Genomic DNA, 18,105 nt, shown 5'->3' on the forward strand with positions numbered 1-18,105 from the left:
CTAGTGAAATGATTAATCGATAATTAATCGATAATTTATATTTGGAGAGGGGATAACAATTGAGATTTGGGGTCCAAGCAGTGTATAAGAGAAAGTAAATAACAGCGATTGGAACCCCGAACTTGCGGAATTTTGGATTGGAATTACTAGAGTTGCCACTAATTAAATGATTAATCGATAATTAATCGATAATTTATATTTAGAGAGGGGATAACCATTGAGATTTAGGGTGCAAGCGGCGTGTAACAGAAAGTTAATGACAGGGATTGGAACCCTGAACGTGAGAACTCTGGATTAGAATTACTAGAGTTGCCACTATTGAAATGATTAATCGATAATTAATCGATAATTTATATTTAGAAAGGGGATACCAATTGAGATTTGGGGTCCAAGCAGTGTATAAGAGAAAGTAATTAACAGGGATTGGAACCCCGAACCTGAGGAACTCTGGATTGGAATTACTAGAGTTGCGACTAATGAAATGATTAATCCATAATTAATCGATAATTAATTTTTTGGGGAAACATCGAGATTTGGGGTCCAAGCAGCGTACAACAGAGGTATAACAATCAAGATTTGGGGACCAGCAAATAACAGGGATTGGAACCCTGAACCCAAGAACTCTGGAGTGGAATTACTAGGATTTGCGACTATTTCATTGATTAATCCATAATTAATCGATAACTCATTGGTTGGGGGGATAACCATCGAGATTTGGGTTCCAAGCGGTGTATAACAGAGTAAATAACAGAGATTGGAACCCTGAACCTGAGAACTCTGGATTGGAATTACTAGAGTTGCGACTGATGAAATGATTAATCCATAATTAATCGATAATAAAAAATTTTCGGTAACATCGAGATTTGGGGTCCAAGCAGCGTACAACAGAAAGTAAATGACAAAGATTGAAACCCTGAACCCGAGAACTAATGCGACTAATGAAATGATTAATCAATATTTTAATTGATTAATCGATTAATGTCAGTCCTAATTACATGAGTTTTGACAACAGCTCGATTAATTAATAATTAATAGATAATTAATTTTTAGAGGGGGGGATAACAATCAACATTTGGGGACCGGCAAATAACAGAGATTGGAACCCTGAACCCAAGTACTCTGCAGTGGAATTACTAGGATTTGCGACTAATTCATTGATTAATCGATAATTAATCGTTAACTCGTTGTTTGGGGGGGGGATAACCATCGAGATTTGGGTTCCAAGCGGTGTATAACAGAGAGTAAATAACAGGGATTGGAACCCTGAACCTGAGAACTCTGGATTGGAATTACTAGGGTTGCGACTAATGAAACGATTAATCGATAATCAATTGATTAATCGATAATCAATTGATTAATCGAATAATGTCAGTCCCTGGACCTTTAAACAGCATTCGGTCAGGAAACTTGAACCATGGGTCGGAAAATATGCCGAACAATGATTCGAACCTTGAACCTTAGAACTGCGAGGCATAATTACCAGAGTTGCGATTAACGATTTGATTAATTGATGATTAATTGTTTATTTTTGAACAACTTTTGTGTTTCAGGTCCAAATTTTGGAATTTACAACGTACAACAAGACATGCCGAGCATAGAAGAACCCCAAACCTAGGAGCCGAATTTCTAGACTCGCGATTAACGATATAATTAATCGATTAGTTAATTGGAGAACTGTCGTGTTTTGAGGTCCGAATTTTAGAATTGATGGCGTGCAACTAAACATACAAGAGCAGAGATTAGAACCTAGAACTGAGAACTACGAAGCATAATTACTGTAGCTGTCCTAGTTAGTTTAGAATCTATCAATCTGGCTGGCTTCTGATCCAGCTAACTTATTATCTAGTTATTTTGTTAGTTTAGGATGTATCAATTTAACTGGCCTCTGATCTAGCAATGTAGCTAGTTTCTAATCTAGCTAGCTTCTAATCTAGTTATCTAGTGAGTTTAGGACGTATCAATCTGGCTTGTTTCTGATCTAGCAATGTTGCTAGTTTCTAATCTAGCTAGCTTCTAATCTAGTTATCTAGTGAGTTTAGGACGTATCAATCTGGCTTGTTTCTGATCTAGCAATGTTGCTAGTTTCTAATCTAGCTAGTTTCTAATCTAGTTATCTAGTGAGTTTAGGACGTATCAATCTGGCTGGTTTCTGATCTAGCAATGTAGCTAGTTTCTAATCAAGCTAGCTTCTAATCTAGTTAGTTTAGGATGTATCAATCTGTCTGGCTGGTTTCTAATTTAGCAAATTAGCTAGTTTCTAATCTAGCTAGCTCCTGATCTAGTTGTCTAGTTGGTTTAGGATGTATCAGTCTGGCTGGCTTCTTATTTAGCAATGTAGCTAGTTTTTAATCACGATAGCTTCTAATCTCGTTATCTAGTTAGTTTAGGATGTATCGATCTTGCTGTTTCTAACCTAACAATTTAGCTAGTTTCTAATCTAGCTAGGTTCTGATCTAGTTATCTAGTTAGTTTAGGATGTATCAATGTAGCTAGCTTCTGATTTAGCACTTTAACTAGTTTCCATTTTAGCTTGCTTCTCATCTAGTTATCTTGTTATTTTAGGATGTATCAAACCGGCTGGCTTCTGATCTAGCAAAATAGATAGTCTCTGATCTAGCTAGTTTCTGATTTGGTTATCTAGTTGCTTAAGGATGTATCAATGTGTCTGGCTTCTGATCTAGCAATGCAGCTAGTTTATATTCTAGTTAGCTTTGGATATAGTTATCTAGTTAGTTTAGGATGTGTCAATCTGGCTGGCTTCTAACCAAGCAATTAATCAAGCTTCTGATCTAGTTATCTAGTTAGTATAGGATGTATCAATTTAGCTGGCTTCTGATTTAGCAATGTAGCTAGTTTCTAAACCAGCTATTTTTTTATCTAGTTATCTAGTGAGTTTAGGATGTATCAATCTGGCTGGTTTCTAACCTAGCAATTTAGCTAGTTTCCAATCTAGCTTGCTTCTAATGTAGTTATCTAGTTATTTTAGGACGTATCAAACTGGCTGGCTTCTGACCTAGCAAAATAGCTAGTCCCTGATCTAGCTAGCTTCTGATTTAGTTATCTAGTTGCTTTAGGATGTAACAATGTGGCTGGCTTCTGATCTAGCAATGCAGCTAGTTTCTAATCCAGCTCACTTCTTATCCTGTTGTCTAGTTAGTATGGGATGTTTCAATCTGGCTGGTTTCTAACCAAGCAATTTAGCTAGCGTCTGGTCTAGTTATCTAGTTAGTATAGGATGTATTAATTTAGCCGGCTTCTGATCTAGCAAAATAGTTAGACCCTGATCTAGCTAGTTTCTGGTTTAGTTATCTAGTTGCTTTAGGATGTAACAATGTGGCTGGCTTCTGATCTAGCAATGTAGCTAGTTTCTAATCTAGCTAGTTTCTGATTTAGTTATCCAGTTGGTTTAGGATGTATCAATGTATCTGGCTTCTGATCTAGCAATGTAGCTAGTCTCTAATCTAGTTAGTTTCGGATATAGTTCTCTAGTTAGTTTAGGTTGTATCAATCTGTCTTCTGATCCAGCAGATTTAGCTAGTTAATAATCTAGCAAGCTTCTGATCTAGCGATCCAGTTTGCCTCTGATGTATCAGCCTGGCTAGTTTTTACTCTCGCTAGCTTCTGATTTAGCTACGTTTGGTTGTTTAATTAGCTTCACGTCGTATTTTGTAATGATATTTTTTCTTCTTTTGTTGGTGATAGAAAGGAGTGGAGAGGTGCTGTGAAAGGATAGTGGGATTGTGGACGCGTTCTTAAGGATGGGCTGGGCACCCGTATGATGCCGCAGGGGTAAACCAGCGAAAGAGTGTGTTGTGTCACCCCGACCCGAGTGACACGGCCGCTTTCTGGTGTCCCGTTTCATCTGGAGGGACGAAAGCATGACCAACTTAGGTGCCGAGGTGCCTAACTTGTTTGGGTGTTTGGGCAATTGGGTTGGCCATGGTCCCAAAAATTTTGTGTGTTTTTTTTGCTATTTTTTTCCCTTTTTTTTTTTGTTATTGTATGTGTTTGTCTTGCTGCCGGTCACCCCTCTTGAGGGATATGACCAAGGTAGATAGATAGATAGATTTTCTGACAAATATTTGGAGACAAATATACAAATGCAAGATAAAAATACTGGAGAAATCAACAAAATGGTAGGCATTGCTTTCTGGAGGATTTTCTGTTTTTTTCCTCCACCGGCGAATGTGCAAAACAGCAAAGAACGAGGTGACGCTCGAAATAAATCCATCCCCGCATCTCCATCCGTCCGTCCATCCGTCCTTTCGTCCGTCTGTCGCTAGCGCGCACGCCTTCTATTTATGGAACGGCGTGTCACTCACGCAACACCACCAGATAGCTTTTCCTCCCTGCCCGCGCTGCTCATACATCATTAACATTCCGCGCGACCCCCACGCGCGTGCACAGCAACACGCGTGAAGTCACGCGCACGCACACCCGTGCAGGCGCTCGCTTGCACACGCGATGAAGACACGCGCGAGCGCATGCATGCACGCCAGCGCACCAACCCCCCCGCGCGCGCGCGCACGCACGCGCATCCTCCGGCGCACGGATGTGCATGCAAATGCCCCCTCGCCTTGCACACGCTACGCCGGAGCGCAAATATATTCCCTTTTTTTCTCCCCCGTCCTCTTCTTGTCACCGGCAAAGTCGGGAAGATGGATCGCCGTAATTATTGAAATACGACGGAATTAAATTGTATTTGTTTAGTCGGCTTCGTTTTTTTTCCTCGTTAGCGATCCGTTTTTATTTCTCTTATTGCTTCCTTTACAAATAAAAATAGGATTAGGTTCAAAAGATAGGTTGATTTAAGACCATAAACCATATCTGTCTCTCGTAACTATAAATTCCATTTGTCGCAAGTATCTATTCATCTATGGCAACTATCTGTCTATCTATCTATCATAACTATCTATCACGGTATGAAGATATACTACTGGCTGAACTTATTGCTAGGACCTTAACTTGGCCTTTTGATGCCAGGTCCTTAGCTTGGCCTTGAAGCTAGGTCCTTAGCTTGGCCTTGCTTTGATGCTAGGTCCTTAGCTTGGCCTTTGATTTTTGCATTCCGGAGATGGAATAAGAGCTTGCTCTGTCCACTCCACGCATCGGCCCGGTATTGCAGTACCTCCGGGAACGGTGCATTCGCAATGATCGCAGCAAGGCTTTAGGGCTAGGACCTTAGCTTGGCCTTTTGGCTGAGAGTAAGAGTCCCGGCTCCTAGGCTTTGTAGCGTATTATGAACTGACCGATAACGGATAATGGATAATGAATAACGAAGATAGATCAATAACCCTTAAAAACCCCAAACCCCATCTATCTATCGTATATATCTATCAATCGTATTTATCGTATCCATCTATCGTATCTATCTATCGTATCTATCGTATATATCTATCTATTGTATCTATCTATCGTATCTATCTATCGTAACTATCTATCTATCATATATATCTATCAATCGTATCTATCGTACCATCTATCCATCCATCTATCGTATCCATGTATCGTATCCGTCTATCGTATCTATCTATCGTAACTATCTATTGTAACTGTCTATCGTAACTATCTATCTATCAAATATATCTATTAATCGTATCTATTGTATCCATCTATCGTATGTCTCTATCTATCATATCTATCGTAACTATCTATCGTAACTATCTATCGTAACAGTCTATCGTAACTATCTATCTATTGTTTATATCTATCAATCGTATCTATCGTATCCATCTATCCTATCCATCTATCGTATCCATCTATCGTATCTATCCATCGTATCCATCGTATGTATCTATCTATCGGAACTATCTATCGGAACTATCTATCGTAACTGTCTATCGTAACTATCTATCTATCATATATATCTATCAATCGTCTCTATCGTATCCATCTATCCCATCCATCTATCGTATCCATGTATCGTATCTATCTATCGTATCCATCTATCGTATCTATCTATCAGATCTATCATATCGATCGTATATATCTATCAATCGTATCTATCGTAACTATCTATCGTAACTGTCTATCGTAACTATCTATCATATAGATCTATCGTATTTATCGTATCCATCTATCGTATCCATCTATCGTATCCATCCATTGTATCCATTTATCGTATCCATCTATCGTATCTATCTATCGTAACTATCTATCGTAACTATCTATCGTAACTGTCTATCGTAACTATCTATCTATCATATATATCTATCAAGCGTATCTATCGTACCATCTATCCTATCCATCTATCGTATCCATGTATCGTATCCATCTATCGTATCTATCTATCAGATCTATCAGATCTATCAGATCTATCATATCGATCGTATGTATCTATCTATCGTATCTATTTATCGTAACTGTCTATTGTAATTATCTATCTATCGTATATATCTATCAATCGTATCTATCGTATCCATCTATCCTATCCATCTATTGTAACCATCTATCGTATTAATCTATCATATCTATCGTATCTATATATCTATCGTAACTATCTATCGTAACTATCTTTCGTATAGATCTATCGTATCCATCTATCTCATCTATCTATCATATCCATCTATCTATCAGATCTTTCATATCGATCGTATGTATCTATCTATCGTATCTATCTATCGTAACTATCTATCGTAACTATCTATCATAACTGTGTCGTAACTGTCTATCTATAGTATATATCTATCAATCGTATCTACCGTATCCATCTATCCTATACATCTATCCTATCCATTTATCGCATCCATCTATCGTATCAATCTATCGTATCTATCGTATCAATCTATCGTATCTATCGTATATATATATATATATATATATATATATATAAATGTATGTAGGTGTGTGTAGTATTTCTGCAGTCTATATTGTAGTATTTCTGTAGTATTACTGTAGTTGTATTTTTGTAGTATTTTTTTAAAATTAGTTTTATAATTATTGGAAATATCATTCTTGATAATTTATCATGAAAAAAAAATCTGAGGAGCCGTTCGGGAGCCGAATGTGCCAGCTTTTCACAGTGAGCCGAGACAAAGGGGCCTTTTTTTAAATAGAGCTGTCCTCTTGGGTGCAACCAGTAGGGGGCAATGGCGCTTCACATGACAACATTGCCATTATGACAAGCTACCACAGTGGTGTCTGCTTCATTTTTACACACTTTTTTTGAAATCTTCATTTATTGGGTTGTCTATTGAGTCTTGACTGCTAAGAAACACGGCAATGGCAACCATTCCAAGCATTTTCAAGCACTTCACCCAAAATCCATGTACTTTTCTAACCTTAAAAACCACAACATTAAAATTCAAACATTTTCAAGAGCTTGACACAAAATCCAAGCACTTTTCTGACCGTAACACCACAACATTCAAATTCAAACAATTTCACGGATTTCAAGCACCCGTACGAACAGCCCGTGGTTGCCGACCACTCCTTTATCTAGGATGCATCCTCTCTGCGTGAAATCTCAAACTATTTGGATGTGGGTCAAAGGAAAAAAAGCCTGCTGCAAAAGGCTTGCGTGCAGCCGACGGGGACGGAGAAAGACGATGACAGGAGGATTTAGTCAAGCGAGACAAACCGGGGACAACAGTCTCCTCCTCGACGTCCACCTTTCCCGAGACACTTAGAAGACGCAAAAAAAGGAGAGAAACGGCAACAAAAGTGCCACCAAACGGCCGTGTGACATATGGGCGGGGGACGCACATCTGGACGGGGATTAGGACAACTAAAGAGGCTGCAAAGGGGGGGGACAGAAGGATTGATTTAGGACTGGTCTAGGGGGGTGTGGGGGTGAAGGGGACCAATGTTCCCTCTAAGCTGCGTGTGTGCGCAATTGCGCACTGCCCAGAGCTTTTCCGGTCACAAGAAAATCTAGCCGGCTCACAAAAATCAGGGCTCGAAATTGCTCATTAAGAAGCGAATTAAGTCAAAGTTACAGTGCATGAAGGTAAAAATAGTTTTTCGAGAACCGGCTTATTCGGCTCAGCTCACTCAAAAGAACCGGCTCTTTCGGGTCCCAAACGGCTCTTTGCTTCTTCAATCCCTACACGACCAACTATTATGTAAAATTGTGCACAAAATGACTTAAAGGAAGGGGGGGGAGCAGGAAAAAAAAGAAACAAATACCAAAATGAAAAAGTTGTCATGTCCTGCACGGTTGTCGTGGCGCCCAGCTGGCCCCGCCCCTTGACACCGGCTGAGACGCATTGGACTGATTGCTCTTGGAGTACTTGAGAGCGCTCCTTTGTACTGTGCCTTGCTGGACCGTTTGTTAAACCGGGTTAAACTCCGTGAGACTTCTGTTAGAACCTGTTAAATGCCTAAGTCTGTGAATCTGTCCGTATTTGATCCTGTTTTGTTTTTGGTCTGATCCGTTAGTTTGTTTTTGACAACTTTTCTTTTGTTTGGATTTCTAATCCACTCCGCGGCCATCGATCCCCGGATCGAATGTGCGCACCCTCCTTATCCTTCCCCCAATAAATTGTGAGTACGTCTACGCGAATGGGTCCTTTTTTCCTGTTTCCCGCTCCGCTTGGAACGCGGAAGTGGCACTTCCGTGTCGAGCGAAGGCAGTGTCGAGAGCGAGACAAAACCGGTCGATGGCCGGGACGGAGGAGCAAGATCAAAAACGGGTACAGAAAAAAGGTCGGCAACGGGACTCAGACAGAACAACAGGGCAGGATAGAGTCAGGAGTCACAAAAGTTTGCCTAGCGTGTAGCGTAGGTTCACAGACGATCCGACAAATGTTGACAGGAAAGCGGGGAGGAAGCAGGCAATCAGCGGACTCAGCAGTAATCATGACAATAGTATTCGTCTTTTTAGTTTTTAGAATAAGTAAAAATCATATTTTGATTGATAGTATTTTTTTTTGTATTTTTGTAGTATTTCTTTAGTAGTATTTTTGTTGTAGACAAACAAAGGTGAAACGGGGCGAAGTTGACACCCCAAAAACATTATGCCGTCTCTGACTACAGCCCGGGGTTGAATTGCATGCACGGTACACCGACTACCTCAAAAACGTAATACTTGCCGTTTCCGACAACATGAAAAAGAAACATAGAACACATTAAAAAAAAAAAAATCAGCGAGAGCGAAGCCCGACCTTACGATTGACATTTTACTTGAAGCCAAGATCTTACAGCGATTTCCTAAGATTACTTACTATTAGTAGCACTTGCAGTAATTATAAAACTTCACAGTGTTTCCTTATAAAAACCACCAAAACCATCCAGGTTCTCCAAACGGTTCAACAACAGCATTTAATTCACTTTGGTACGTCTTGGATTGGGATTTTAAGTGAATTCGACAGGATTCTTAAAGGGTTAATTGATCTCAATCCCAATTTGTTCAGTGGAAATATTTTGCTCGGACTGTATTTAAAACAGTCCTTTTCTTACTTTCGCCATTTTCAAGCTACACGAACAGAAAACCAACGAGGACGAGCATGAAACCCTCTTCGTCCCTGCTTCGTAATGTGTTACGAGTCCTGAACAACTCGGATCAAATCAAGATAAAAGAAGATAGGCGCGGTGGGGGGGAAATATATTATAAAGGCTCTTTAAACTGAGTTGGTCAATGTTAACTCAACCTTAATAGAAAAAATATTCTACTTTCAAACTTTTAAGGACACCTCGAATGACGCACCCCATCTTTCATCATAATATATACTCAGGGTTGGGTAGGGTTACTTTAACTGGGTTACTTTCAATTACTTTTGGATTACTCCAACACCAAATATGCTAATAAAAGACAAAAGAAACTAAATATCAATAAAATTACTCAATTTTGTGCAGGCTTGGGGAGTAACGGCAAAAATGATGTTGGCAAGCTGTTTGGATTGATTTTCATTTTGTTTCTGTCGCATTTTATGTTCGTTTTCCCGGAGATCAAAGAGATCAAAGCCAGGAGAGAAAGCTTACCACGTGTTGTGAGTCATCATTTTATTCATATTTAGTTTCTTTTGTCTTTTATTAGCATATTTGGTATCGGAGTAATCTAAAAGTAATTGAAAGTAATCAAGTTAAAGTAACCCTACCCAATCCATTAATCCCATTTGACTCTTGCTGGGAGCAAGAAGATGAGAGAGCAAATTTGTGTCATTTTTTCGGTTCTTTCCTACTAAAATAAACAGTACCCATAGGGCTGCGATCCACTATCCCTGGTCAACTATTGTTGCAAGTGGGGACCGGCACAGTTGTTAAAACTATGGAGAGCTGTTTCGTGGATTTTCGTGTATCTCGGGGGTTCTGGTCCTCATTAACAGGGTTGGGTAGGGTTACTTTAACTGGATTACTTTTACTTTTGGATTACTCCAATACCAAATATGCTAATAAAAGACAAATCAAAGAGATCAAAGCCAGGAGAGAAAGCTTACCACGTGTTGTGAGTCATCATTTTATTCCTATTTAGTTTCTTTTGTCTTTTATTAGCATATTTGGTATTGGAGTAATCCAAAAGTCATTGAAAGTAATCCAGTTAAAGTAACCCTACCCAACCCTGTATATACTGTAAATGTATAATGTTGACCAAAACACAAAAACCTAAATCTGTTAGAAAATTGGTTCTTACCTGAAAAAATCCCGGGGGCATGGGTCCCCCCGGCATGCCGTCATTGGGCGGCATATTGCCCATTACTGGGCTGGGGGCGGCGGCTGCACTCTGGAAAACACAACAACAAAAAACACGTTAAGACACACATCACTTTTGCTGGGGACGCATAGTCTCAAATCAACGTGCGTCCCCGGGACGCAACCTTTTTGACACCAAATTGTCATTATTACCCGGTTACTTTTTTTACCGCACTCCAAACTTTTCGTCAGGCAGATCCGCCATTGTTGTTTTGGTCTCGCGCCGATCTCGGCAAACGAGATCTCGTTAATTCGAGATGACGTCATTGTTGTGGCGGTTGTCGAGTGAAAGAGAAGTATGCCTCCGAAAAAACAGTTGGTACTAGGTGCAACTCAACAAAAAATTGATCATTTCTTCAGTGTCGGTAATTAATCAAAACATAATACAGAAAGTGGCAACAACGGCAATAATTCCGGCACGAAAAAAAGGTGGAGAAATTCTTCAGAAGACCGCGAAGGCAAGGAAAACATGTGTGTTGAAGCAAACGATTCCTACGAAATATAAACAAAAGAATACTAGCAAGAAAAGGACTTTTCTGCCAAAATGGACTCAATTATATTCCTGGTGACGCTATGAGGAGGGTGATAATGGATTGGACATTGAGAAGGCATTACAACTATGGCGGGACAGCAAACCACGAAGAATATATGAACTGAAAAATCTGAACTGCTTTGAATGACCAATTAACTGTGATGATTAAAACTGAATGAATATATAGATTACCGTATTTTCCACACTATAAGGCGCACCTAAAAGCCTTTATTTTTTTCAAAAGCTGACCATGCGCCTTATTTATGGATCAATATTAATTCGCAAAGTCTTCCAACTAACTTGCAGCTGCCGACTCGATTTTCCCCCGAACGCCAAGTCATCCGCGGTGTATGCTGGGATTTATATACCGGCGTTTCATTGGCTAACCAATGTGTCAATCATCATTTGAATGGATCACTATTGGCTAAAGTTATTCGGAGGTAAAGGGGGTGGATCCTTTTTATCATTTACAGGCTGGCATTGGCTTGAACGGCAAAACAAAGCCTGCAATTGGCCAAAAAAGATGAATGTGTATAGCACGTGGCTCATGGCAAACAGAAAGCATTTTTTTACTATTTTGTATTTTTAAATATTTTATTCTCCTGGATTTACTAAACTCACGGATATAAGAGGACCACGGCTGCACATTATTATTGAACGCAACGACTTCGGTGAGCTACTCCGGCTATATATATTATCCCTGTATCTTGTTTCAGACTGAACTCGATGTTTCTGTGATAAGCGGTGCAGATAATGGATGGAATGGAGTGTCTATTTTTAAATTCAACTCAATTCCAAGTGTTTATTGTCATATGCACAGTAAAGTTGCGAGCGAAAAAGAAAATAGAAACTAAGGAATGGTTGGCATTTCTTGAATCACAAGACTTTAACCTTCCGAATGATGGAACGATGCATTTGAGTGACATCGTACGGACACCGCATCCGCACGTGTTCTCGACACGTCTTTGCGTCTTTGCAAGCTTTGGGAATGTTAAGGGGGTAATAAGTTGGACTGAACCATCTGACTGTTTTGTCAACGTTCCCATTGTAGCACCTTATAATCCAGTGCGCCTTATGTATGTCAAAAATAGGACCAAAAACTATTTTTTCGGGGTGCGCCCTATAGCCCGGTGCGCCTTATAGTGCGGAAAATACGGTAATATAATTATTTCAGCAATAATATTTTTTCTTCTTTAGGAATTCTCTCCGACGGAATGACTCACTTTGTTTCACGTTCTCTTTGGAAAAACACCCCGAGACGCGACACCCCGCTAACCTGGAGCTAGCGCTAATAAAACACCTAATTGTTGGCGGTTCTGGAGGAGTGAAGGCTGCCTAAAAACACAGATAGCATACCGAGATCTATTACCGTGAAAAAATATATAATATGTAAAAAAAAAAAAGCCTACTTCTACCTAAGAAGAAGGTCAAGATTTGATATTTTGGCGAGTATACCGCACGCATTGCGCAGGTGAAGAAGAATCAGCAGCAAAAGGCCTCCTTTCCCTTTCCCTAGTTGCCATGACAACCCCGACCTCAGCTCCTGCACTCCAGTGCCCATTAAAACCCTCAGGCCGTCAATCAACAGGAAGGGGAAAGCGAGGGAGAACAGAGAGAGAGAAAAATAGAAAAAAGGAAAGATACGCTCCGACGGCCCGCAGTCTCTACTTTGCTGCATCGCTTTTCTCGAATGACGCAATGTTCAAAGAAAAAAAAAAGAAAAAACGCTTGCTAAAGATAAACTCTGTCATTGTGACTAAAACAGATCGATAGCCGGGACAGGAGGGCAGAAACGTGGTCGGGGTCAGAAACGGGTCGAAAGCCAGGACGGGAGAGCAGACGTGGTCGGGATCAAAACAGGTCATAGCCGGAGACAAACTTGGAGATCAGGAACGGGCAGGTGGAAAAACGGCTGCGAAAACGGGAAAGGCGGAAGTCAGGGTCAAAAAGGCTTGCTTTGTATCAACAGAGGTTTGCAGATAGACTGACAACAGGGGACAGACAGGATTGGGTTCTCTAATTTGCTGCATCGCTTTTCTCGAATGACGCATTGTTCAAAGGGGAAAAAAAAACCGCTTGCTAAAGATAAGACTTAGTCACAATGACAGCATTTAAGACTCCGTAGTACCAACTTGGCTGTTATCTCTTTCTGCCCAGAGTCTCCTCTCACGAAGCAAAAACAGACTCAAATTTTGGTCATTGCATTACCGTCCTCACATACCCCAGGTTGTATAATCAAACTTTTTTCTCTTATACTACATCATTTTGATCGTTTGCCATAAGACTATAGCACTGCCCGCAGTCTCCACTTTGCTGTATCACTTCTTAGTCATGTTTTTTAAAAAAATGTGAATGCTAAAGATAACAAATGCTCCATTTGTGACTTAGACTCCAGAGTCTCCTTGTGACAGTTTTTTTCCCTTTCTGCCCAGAGTTTCTTCTCAACACGCAAACACGGACTTGAAGTCTGGATGTTGCATTAGTGTCCCTGCAGTTTCCAGTTGAGACTGTTTTCTCTAAAATTAGGGAATCCCGATTCTCTGCCTCTGGATTACATATCCTGTGCCCACAATCTCCAATTTTTATTTCAAATTAACAAACACAGACATGGGTTCTGTGCATTGCATTATTGTTCTTTTTGAGTCAGACTGTTAGATAATCCCGATCCTCTGCCGTAGCATATTAGCACAACCCATTTGTCCGTTTATTGCCCATAGTCTCCTCTCAAGAAGCAAAAACAGACTCAAAATTTGGTCATTGCATTACTGTCCCCACATTCTAGAGTTTATACAATAAAACCTTTTTTCTCTTATACTACATCATCTTGATCGATTGCTATAACATAATAGCACTGCCCGCAGTCTCCAATTTGCTGAATCACTTTTCAGTCACGTTTAAAAAAAAAAAGTGTATACTAACGATAGCAAATGCTGCATTTGTGACTTAGAGTCCAGAGTGTCAACAAGTGGATGTTGCGCTGCGTTGGTTTTCTCTAGAATTAGAATTAGGTAATCCCGATTCTCTGCCTCTGGATTATATATCCTGTGCCCACAATCTCCCATTTTTATTTCAAATTAACAAACACAGACATGGGTTCTGTGCATTGCATTATTGTTCTTTTTGGGTCGGACAGTTTCTCCAAGATTAGATAATCCTGATCCTCTGCCATAGCATTATAACACAAACCATTTGTCCATTTACTGCCCATAGTCTCCTCTTATCAGGCAAACAGACGTGAATCGTGCTTATCACAAAGTGTCGGTCTCCACTGACAGACTTATTGGACCACTTGCGGCCGAGGTAAGCCGAGGTGAAGATGGGTGGCGGTAGAAGGTCCTCAACCGGGGAATAGCCGTAATGACGCTAACATTGAGGTTACGGAGACTCCAAAACAGCAATTTTGCACCATGACGTCTGGAAAATACACTCTCGGCCGTGATTCAGCAGCCAGCGGGTAGAAGTGTTTGCTAGCGTGTCGCTCTGCTTGTTCTGGAAGCAGATAAGAGCCGGATCCATTACTCCCGGTAACGGCGGTGTGATACAGACGCTTGTTCGGCGTCTGAGGGCCATCCAGGCGGTCTGGCGGGCCAAGTAGCCGTTGGCAGCCAGCTCAAGAGCTTCAAAAACCCAAAGGGGTCCAAAGACCCCCTTCTGTTGTCAGGGAGAAGCATCAGACAGCAAAGAGCAGACGGGGAAGCTTGTTTGTACGCTTTTAACCCCGAAACGAGACGGTTCAAGTCGTCCGCCTTATTTTGCTCTCAGGAACTGAAAACTCTCCTATTAAAGAAGGTAAACGATATGAAGCTCTGATATCATTCCATCTCTCATTCTAATTGTCTTTCCATCTATTTAGCCATCTATTGTATGAAGACATCTATCCATCAGTCATTCTTTCTAGACATCTATCTATTGTTCTATCTAGGTATCTGTTGATCTATCCATCTATCTATCTGTTGTTCTATCAATCTATCTAGCTCTCTACTGTTCTATCTTTCTATCTAGGTATTTATGTCTACCTATCCATCTATATCTAGACATCTATCTATCGTTCTATTGTACTATGTATTTAGGTATCTTCATTCTATCTATCTAGGTATCTATCGTTCTATCTATCTAGATATCTGTTGATTTAGCGTTCTATCTATCTATCATTCAATCAATCCATCTAGCTCTCTACTGTTCTGTCTTTCTATCTAGGTATTTCTGTCTACCTATCCATCTATATCTAGACATCTATCTATCGTTCTATTGTACCATGTATTTAGGTATCTTCATTCTTTCTATCTCGGTATCCATCTATCTATCTAACAATCGTTCTATATAGACATCTATCTAGACATCTAGATATCTATCTAGACCTCTATCTATCTATCTATCTAGACATCTCTCTGGACATCTATCTATCTATCTATCTATCTATCTAGCTATCTATCTATCTAGCTATCTATCTAGCTATTGACCGTTCTATCGTTCTATCTAGACATCTACCTATCGTTCTATTCTATTCTTTCCCGTTGCCTCCCTGCTTGGCGTTCAGCATTAGGGGTTTGGAATTGGGGGGTTTGGTCACCTAATGACTCCCAACACCTCAGTTGGGTTGAGCGAGGGGGCTGGGAATCCCCTCCTCTGAATCAATCTTCCCAAAAGAGTCAGAAATGACTCTAGCCACCTCCCACTAGGGGGATATGGCTGTGGTTCATATATTATTGCAAAAACCGGTAGTAACATTGTAATAACATAGTAATAACATAATAAATGGCTATTTTGTAAATTTGTAGCCCTTTGCGCTAATCTGTGAAGAAAACTGAAGCTCTGCTTCAAAGAGGGGGTGACCCCCACTGTAGAGACTCCATCATTTCCACAAACAACCCAGGTTAAACTACTCACATCTCAGCAAAAACATCAATTTATCATTTTTTTCTCAACAATCCCTTCCACAGATTTTTTTTCTCAGCAAAAATAACCAAAGGTAGCTTTCTAAAAAAGTAGGTGGCTCAACATTCTGGGATTTACTGCACACATCGACTGCTCTGAAAATACTACCTGAAGTGTCGAAATAATTACACACATACATTCAGCGGACGAGATAAAAACGGGAACGGTGACAAGGCTGCCTGCCAGTAAACTTGATATTGATTGAGGCGCTAAGAGTGCTGCAGAGAAGGATACGCAACAAAGGCCACGTACAATGCAGGTGCTGGAGCACCGTCACCGAACCCTACAGATTGATGCGTGACGGCGTGAGATTCCGGACAAAATGGCTTCTTCCTGTCAATCACAATAAGAATATCACGGAGGTTTGTTTTGTAGTATTTCGATCGGGGTAACCGACTTATTCTACTTGGGTGACAGGTTTAAATTCAGAATTTTTGTCATGATCACCGATGCGAGTGCCGTGTCCAGCATGGTCGCCGTGGCGACCGGCTGGCCCCGCCCCCTGGGCACCGGCTGTAGTAAATCAGCTAATTTGCGTGTGTGCTACTTAAGGGTGGGTTGTGGGTATTGCGGGTGCGGGTTCATTGCATTTTCTGTCTGCATTTTCCGTTCTGTTTTGCTCCGTCCTGTTTTGTTTGATTCGGAGGAAACCTGTGTTTTCACGTTTTGAGTAAAAGCCTGTTTTTGTTCTGTTTTGTCCCGGAGTTTTGGACGACTTTTATTTTGCTAAATAAAAGTTTTGATCGTCAACGCAGATGAGTTCTCCCTTCCTGCCTCCTGCCTCCGTTCTGGTCCGGTCCTCGTGACAGCGATGTCCTGTTTTGATATCAATCCTGTCAGTCCCGTCCTGTCCGGTATCGACCCCATCTGTCTAATATATGCTTGGGCAAAGGGTATCTATCTCGTCGGAATGTCACTTTTTAAACCCCTGTCTTCCCGTCACCCGTTGTCAGTCCGTCTGCCAACCTCAGCTCATGCTTGGCAAGCCTTTTCGACCCCAAATTTCTCCTGTCCTGATTCCTGTTTGATTCCCGGCTCCGACCCCTTTTCTGAACCTGACTACGTTTTTGCTCCCCCGTCCCGGCCATCGATCTGTTTTCCCCCCCGCTCTCGACGCTGCCTTCGCTCATCACGGAAATTCCACTTTTTGTCATAATTACTGATGCGAGGCGCCAACTACCTCGGACGCTGATTGGCTGCCTGTCTCTTTTTAAACCGCCGTCTTCCCGTCACCCGTTGTCAGTCCGTCTGCCAACCTCAGCTCATGCTAGGCAAGCCTTTTCGACCTTGACTTTCTCCTGTCCTGATTCCTGTTTGATTCCCGGCTCCGACCCATTTTCTGAACCTGACTACGTTTTTGCTCCCTCGTCCCGGCCATTGATCTGTTTTTTCCCCGCTCTCGACGCTGCCTTTGCCCACCACGGAAATTCCACTTTTTGTCATGATGACTGATGTGAGGTGCCAACTACCTCGGACGCTGATTGGTTGCCTGTCTCTTTTTAAACCCCCGTCTTCTCGTCACCCGTCGTCAGTCCGTCTGCCAACCTCAGCTCATGCTAGGCAAGCCTTTTCGACCTTGACTTTCTCCTGTCCTGAGTCCTGTTTGATTCCCGGCTCCGACCCCTTTTCTGAACCTGACTACGTTTTTGCTCCCCCGTCCCGGCCATCGATCTGTTTCCCCCCCGCTCTCGACGCTGCCTTCGCTCACCACGGAAATTCCACTTTTTGTCACAATTACTGATGCGAGGCGCCAACTACCTCGGACGCTGATTGGCTGCCTGTCTCTTTTTAAACCCCCGTCTTCCCGTCACCTGTTGTCAGTCCGTCTGCCAACCTCATCTCATGCTAGGCAAGCCTTTGTGACCCTGACTTTCTCCTGTCCTGATTCCTGTTTGATTCCCGGCACCCCTTTTCTGAACCTGACTACGATTCACCGTATCTTTTATCAACAACTTTTTATCTCTTTTGTTTCTCACGCTCTCTCCTTCTCTCTCTTTTTCTTTCTTTGT

The 18,105-nt window shown here is 41.3% G+C and overlaps 1 protein-coding gene and 1 pseudogene across 2 annotated transcripts in view; one reads left to right on the top strand and one right to left on the bottom strand.

The window, feature by feature from the left end:
* The window catches only part of ssbp4 (single stranded DNA binding protein 4), a 191,337-nt gene that overhangs the window by 40,314 nt on the left and 132,918 nt on the right, over positions 1-18,105 (bottom strand). For both annotated transcript variants that reach the window (XM_088349458.1, XM_088349459.1), the window contains exon 5: positions 10,571-10,660. In XM_088349458.1, coding sequence (XP_088205584.1) covers positions 10,571-10,660 — 90 coding nt within the window. The remainder of the gene's footprint in view (positions 1-10,570; positions 10,661-18,105) is intronic.
* On the top strand, positions 5,013-5,150 carry LOC148355867 (U2 spliceosomal RNA; annotated as a pseudogene).

This window comes from Urocampus carinirostris, chromosome 12, assembly GCF_059441175.1.
Source record: "Urocampus carinirostris isolate Australia breed hairy pipefish chromosome 12, RoL_Ucar_1.0, whole genome shotgun sequence".
Lineage (NCBI taxonomy): Eukaryota > Metazoa > Chordata > Actinopteri > Syngnathiformes > Syngnathidae > Urocampus > Urocampus carinirostris.